Source organism: Pituophis catenifer, unplaced genomic scaffold (genome assembly GCF_029215685.1).
Source record: "Pituophis catenifer annectens isolate HBS135680 unplaced genomic scaffold, rPitCat1.0.hap2 SCAF_6, whole genome shotgun sequence".
NCBI classification, from domain to species: domain Eukaryota; kingdom Metazoa; phylum Chordata; class Lepidosauria; order Squamata; family Colubridae; genus Pituophis; species Pituophis catenifer.
The window spans coordinates 45973490-45980583 of NW_027256886.1; the positions used below are offsets into that span (position 1 = coordinate 45973490).

The 7094-nt window shown below is 34.5% G+C and overlaps 1 protein-coding gene across 1 annotated transcript in view; it reads right to left on the reverse strand.

Moving 5' to 3' along the window:
• Window positions 1-6546, reverse strand: part of COL17A1 (collagen type XVII alpha 1 chain) — a 65271-nt gene extending 58725 nt beyond the window's left edge. The window contains exons 1-5 of the mRNA XM_070944983.1: window positions 6492-6546; window positions 5567-5611; window positions 3914-4012; window positions 1254-1385; window positions 764-811 (exon numbers count right to left, since the gene is read on the reverse strand). Of these exons, the coding sequence (XP_070801084.1) occupies window positions 764-811; window positions 1254-1385; window positions 3914-4012; window positions 5567-5611; window positions 6492-6546 (379 nt within the window). The remainder of the gene's footprint in view (window positions 1-763; window positions 812-1253; window positions 1386-3913; window positions 4013-5566; window positions 5612-6491) is intronic.
• Between the last annotated feature and the right edge of the window lie 548 nt (window positions 6547-7094).

Sequence of the window (7094 nt, forward strand, 5' to 3'; positions counted from 1 at the left end):
TTAATAGGGTTGCTGATTTTAATTTTATTTCATTGTGATTTGTATTGGAATTTGTCATTTTGTAAGCCGCCTTGAGTCTCCAGGGAGAAAGGCGGCATATAAATCGCAATAATAAATAAATAAATAAATAAATAAATAAATAAATAAATAAATAAATAAATAAATAAAAACTAACAGCAACATTGCTCAGTTTATATTTAAATACATATGTAAAATAACCAATATATATGAACCAATTTAGATTCTCAGTGAAGGTGTTCAGATCTTGCCTTAACAAAACAATACCAGCTAATATATCCCTATTTAGCTTTAAATAGAGCTATTTCTAGGCATTATTTTATTGAGTTACAAAGTACTGTTACTGTTACTGTTGATACTTTTGGACTTTTTCTTCATTTGTTATTAATAGCTTTTATGTTTGCCTTTGTGGCTGAATATATATGGTACAATGAATTGATGCTTGGGTTCCTCCAACTTTAGGCAAGAAAACAACTTGCCATGAATGTAGTGAATAAGCAAGAATTTCATGAATTGTTTTTTCTAAATAAAAACCATAAAAAGGTGTGCATATTCATTTATTTGTTGCCTCGAATGGAATTTAGAAGTGTAGCTCAATAGCATTTATTGAGCAATTGTTGCAAAAGGAATACAGTTTTATCATTAGAACAGAAAAGAAGAAAGATAGGCAAATCTGCATCACTTTCTTAATTCATTTCAGTATCTATACTGATACTAAGGTCATTCTCAAAAATGGAAAATGTACCGAAATCTTTGCGTGGAAACTCTGGCGAGGAATTTGCACTGGAGCTTCCTGAAAAAGAAAACTTTAAATTAAAAGAAATTTGAAAACATTATTACGTAGTTTACTCCGCATACTGAATTTCCATCATATTATAATATGTAATAAAGCATCCAGAGATTTACTTTGAAACTTAAACTATGTCTGAAGAACACATGCAGAAGATTTATTAATTAGCCTGCAGCAGAAGTGAGTGTACTGCTTCAATGAAACAGAGATGAATTAATATCATCATTGGAATATTATGCTAGAAATCCATATCTTAATGAAAATGCCTGCAAAGATCATGAATGGAACTGTTCTACTGAACAACAGATCGATCCAAAATTTACTGAAAAGAGCAAGCCATACAGTATCTGGTTCCTAAGAAAAGTTAGGATCAGTTAAAATTGTCCTAACCCTGATTCCTTTGAAATTCTTTAAAATCATTTAACCCTGCTTCTTTTTATGATACCTTCATATGCTGGATGGTGGGTAGCATAGGTTTTTCGTTCAAAAGTGGAGCCAGGTGATTTGGTAAGAGTGGAAGAAGGAGAGGTGGCTTGCTTGTAGGAGGAAGAGGAGGTATTCATTCTAGCACTCCCACCTAGAGATGAAACAAAACCTCCTCAGATTCACATTTGGTGGACTGAATTGTGTGGGAATGATGTCTTTTCATCATTTAACTGCCCTCTTGTTTGTCTTCTCTAGATAGCCACAATGAGCTGAATTTGATCTCTCTAATTCTAGAAAGATCACCCTACAATCGAAATACACTTGGAAAGTGACTAGCCTGTGAAACACGAATTACTTAAAAGTTGTTCAGTAGACACTAACTGTTGGCCCACTTCTGTGTTAAATATAGCAAACAAAATATAGAGCAAAAATACATTGATAAAAATATTCAACAACACATACTTGTTATAGGTTTATAACAACAGATTTTTGACAAATAAAAATGTGAATTTTTCTTAAACCCCTTTAATCCCAGCGAATTCTTTCCAGGAAAAATTAATTTATACGTGAGCTGTCTGATGTAAAGTGTAATAAAGATTTATGCTTCATTGGAATTTATATCTCAGGTAACAGATACTGGTTGTTATATGCTAATTATATAGTAATATGTATAACATTTATATAGCAGATAATATATATTAACACAGATACTTTTAGTATGATATATAGCAGGGGTCAAACTCGCGTCGTCACAGTGGCATCCTGTGATGTATCACAACATTTTTCTCCTTTGCTAAACTGGGCGTGGATGTGGCCAGCATGTGACGCATATGGCCCTCGAGCCACGAGTTTGACAGCCCTGATATATAATATATACTGCTGTTGAATAAGACTTTTAACATATTCCTCAAAAGGACTGAGTAGCATCTGCTTATTTTGAACAATGTCCTAACATCTGTTTTTCCTAAAGTCACTCTGATTACCAGTCATCTTATTCCAAATTTGTTTATTATTAACTTTATCAAAATAAAAAAACACTTAAAAAACACATACAGCAAACACAGTAGTCAGGGCTAAAAACAAACATATCAATGAAACATGATACAAAATACAATACGACTACACAAATATATTACCCCCATGGGAACATTCTCTAACTTTATACTTTTAAATGCTATCAGAAGTCTCTATGGGTTCGAAAATATTGTTTCTTAAAGTGTGATCCAAGGCCCTGAGGTGTCTTCAAGATCCTATTAAGGGTTTGTAAAATCAAAATGATTTTTCCCACATATTAAACATATTTGCAAAAAATTTAAATAATGTCACTCTTGTTATTATTTATTTGTTTAAAATATATGTTTTTGTGAAAACGACTGTATTTTATTTATGTTAACATCTAATGGGTTTAATTTTTACACAATACAATAAGTAAATATTTTATGAATGTGCCAATTTTAATTTATAATATGGCAAATATAGATAAATATAGCCCATCCTTTGGAGTCCTCCATAATTTTTGTAAGTGTGAAGGCATTCTGAGAGCAAAAAGTTTAAGAAACACTGATCTAAAATTATTAAGAGGTTTCGGAAGAATTTTAGCTCAATAATTTTGTTAGATTTTCTCACTTTCTAAGCTTTAAAATACTATTTTTTAAAAACAAGGGAACTGTGACTGTTGAAGCATAAAACAGAAACTGGAAAATAATCCATTAACACATTTTAACCATTGTTCCAGCTTCCCAATGTTTATATAATTATTGTGGTTTCTTACTGGTGGCAACTTCAATTTTGTTTTCAATTTCTAACAGCTTCAAAACAGAAACTTTGATATTTATTGGCTAACTATGCAAATTTAACCAATGAAGGGCATACACTATTTCAACCTAAGTATTAAAGGCATAATTAAACACAAGGCATACTTGGAATAATTTATTTAATATGAGGCTTGTCAAAATCCTTAAATATCTTTAGATTTTTGTCAGATCTCCATACCAAAGAATAACTTAGATCTATCAAGATAAGAACAATGGGTAAATAATAATAGGAAACTGCAGCTGGTGTAAAATACAGCAGTAACCCTGCCAGGATAGAATGAATGAAATACATTGCATTAGTTGCCAGTAGATTCCCTGGCTAAATGTCCTTACTTTTAAAGCCCTAAATCCATCAGGTAATGCCTTGCTGGAACTAAATCTGCTTATTCAGTCTAGTAACAGAGAGGGCCTGTTCAAAATTGCCTCACTGCATAGGAGATTATATGTTGGTGAGATGGTCAGCAGGCCTTCTCTGTCATAGCCACCACCCTGTGGATGCTTTCTCCCTAAAAGCACATACAGCTGCAGATCCAGAAGGAGGTTAAAACTGATTATTTCAATGAACATTTGGCATAGTTGACTCACTGTACGTCAGTCTCCTACTAATGAATGGTAGCATTTCCTGTGAAAATAAACCTCATCATCCCAATTAAGAAATGCTACCCAATATCTATAAATTGTATCTTTATATTTTTATGATAATCACTTTTTAGTAAAGAATCAAAAGAGTGTCTCATTTTCCCCACTTCTGACATTTTCCAGCAGTCAGCATCTCTGCTAACCCATCCATTCTTTGGTCTTTCCATTCCCATGTATGACTTTCACTTTCAAACTCTTATTTGCTCTCAGATTGAAAACCACTTACTGGCTGTAGTATAACTGCTGCCATGACCATATGTCCTCCTTTCCATACTGCTCCCTCCACTATAACCTGTTGATTTATGTCCACTGCTACCAGCTCCTTCTGTCAGAGAAAACAGTTTATGAGTCAGAATAGGCAAGAGATTGAAACAGATGCACCAAAGACATGTAATAGTTTAGGCTCTCAATATTTGACCATTATCAGTAATTCAAAATGAAATAAATTAAAAATGTCAAGAACAAAATATTCAACCAAACAGTGTTTGGCAATGTTCTATCTTGAATAAGACTTGGAGCGTTAATTCAGCATTTCACCCCAATACATACATACATACATGAGCCTTGGTGGCACAGTGGTTAGAATGCAGTACTGGAGGCTACTTCTGCTGACTGCCAGCTGTCTGTAATTTGGCAGTTTGAATCTCACCAGGCTCAAGATTGACTCAGCCTTCCATCCTTCCGAGGTTGGTAAAATGAGGACACAGATTGTTGGGGGCAATAGGCTGACTCTGTAAACCGCTTAGAGAGGGCTGTAAAGCATTGTGAAGCGGTATATAAGTCCTATTGCTATTGCTACATACATACATACATACATATAAGGGATTAAGACAACCTATAATCATGCAGAATATTCTTAAAAAGAGACTGAAATTTACTCCACAGTTGTTCTTACTGGGTATAACTACGGACTGTACAGTTGCAGAGACTAAATTGATTTTGAACTTGATAACAGCAGCAAGATTGTTGGTAGCACAATACTGGAAGAAGGACTTTTTGACTACTATTGATGACTGGATATTGAAAGTAACTAATTTAGCTGAAATGGCTAAAATTTCAGCATATCTGAAGGATCACACACAAGAAAGGTACATACAGGACTGGAGAAGATGGATTGATTATATACAAAATAAGTATCAGACCAAAAAATATCAAATAGCTTATGAATGATTTCTTTTATTTGTATAAGTGTTATATAAGTGATATTAGAAGTATTATGTTTAAGAAATAGGATTTTATATATGGGGGGTTAAGAAATTTTTTTTATAGGGGTGTTAGTTTAATGATTGGTTATGCAATTTAGCTTATTGTTAAAGGTCAACAGAAATACCTTGTGTTCTGCTCTGGGAAGTCGGGGAGGGGGAGGGGGGTTGGGAGGGGGGGTTGTGGGGAAAATGTGTTTGTTTTAAAACTTTTTCAATAAAAAAAAAAAGACAACCTATAATACAGTTTGATAGTTTTTTCCTATTCCCTGTTGGCGAACCTATGGCACGCGTGCCAGAGGTGGCATGTAGGGCCCTCTCTATAGGCCCTCTCTGTGGGCCCATGTCGCCAGCTGTTCTTTGGGTTTCTGCCATGTGCATGCACGCTGGCCACCTGGTCTTTGCGTGTGCCAGAGCCCCGGAAACCCAAAGACCAGTTGGCCGGTGCACATGTGTTGCATCAAAAACCAAAGACTAGGTGGCCGGCGCACGCATGCACACCAGCCATCTGGTCTTTGAGTTTCCGGAGCTCCAGAGTATGTGCATATACATGCGCGCACACACATTCCAGTTTGGGCACTTGGTGCCAAAAAGGTTCGCCATCACTAACCTATTCCAAAAATAAGGTGCAGGGATATAGGCATGGCCAGTGCAAACACTTTATCACAATTACTTACTTGGAGGGAGAGATGTCAATCTGGTGGTAACCGTTTCTGTAATAACTGAAAATAAATTAAAAAAGAAAAGAAGAAAATAAAATAAAATAAAATAAAAACTTACAGGGCATAAGGTACCAGAAACCTAGTGTACCAATTCTGCTGAGACAATTAGTATTTCACTGAACAAAGGCTGTTTTTCAAAATTGTCAGACTGAAATGAGGAGAATAAATGTACTGCTTTCAAAATGATTTTGAACATTAGTGACTGATTCCACAAATAACATTTTGGAAATTTAGAGAAAATCTGAAAACACTTCTATATAAGAACAATTCTTAACAAAACATAACAAAATGATAAATGTTTAAAGTTACTAAATTCTGATTTATTAAACAGGGAAACTGGTGAGATTTCTTTCAATTACTTACTCCACTCTAAGTAGTTCCTTTGACTTGCTGGAGGGGGCAGGAAAGGGCAATAGATATATTGTACTTCTAAAGTACAAGGTAATTGACATATTATATGATTATATTTTCTAAGATTACCTATTGAATGCAGAGGTGTCCTGAGAAAAATGCTGATGCTAAATATTAGCACTTTGTTTTGAAGCGACTTTAGAACCATCTTTATTTAAAAAAAAAAAAAGGTAATGGGTCATGGAACCTAAAAGGTATTTGAGGATACAGTGATGCCTATACGCTCCATACTAACCATCTCTACTATAATACTTTGAATAGCCTAGAGTCAGAGATATGTTTGGGCTACAACTCTCAGAATTCTCAACCAGAAAGCTTGGCATAATTAATTACACCATGTGCATATTAATTAATATTATATATTAATATATGCATATTGATGGAGGAAAGTAGATATATGCTTTTCCCCAAGATTGAAAGTGGGAGATACAGTAACGTAAGGGTCCTAATATTTCTAAAAAATACTTACGTCTCTCTGTAACTTCAGTTCCATCCCGCTTGTTTTTCTTTGTTATGGAATCCATATCATTGCTACTCACATGTGAAGAAAGAAAGTAAAAAATTAATAGACATCCAACAGTCTAGTTGCAAGTACAGCACAAGCACTTTTTGTGCTAAGTCAAGGAAATGCAATTCACATGTTTCCATAATTACTAACCACTTCATAGGGACCTTTTAAATCAGAACACATGATGAATCATGAAATAAGATGCAAGTTTTAAATGGTTTTTTTGGGAGGGGGAAGGAGCTAATATATTTCCTATTCACTATGAATATTCAGAGAAGTTGTGGCTCCTTTCTATTAAAACATTTCACAAAAGTTTTCTTAAGATAGCTTGCATTTTCAAACTAAACTGATAATTATTCTAGTGAAGTTCCAAGGCCAGGATTTTTGGAGATGGTTAGCAAGACTAGCTGCATTCAAAGGAACCATAATCTGGTAAAAGGTGCAAAAGATTTTGCTACAGTCCAGTGTGTTCCCAAGCTTGACGAAGTTCAGTTGTGTGGACCAACTCAGAAATCTCAGCAGTGGCCAAACTACTGAGAAATTGTGGAAGTTAAAGTCCATACA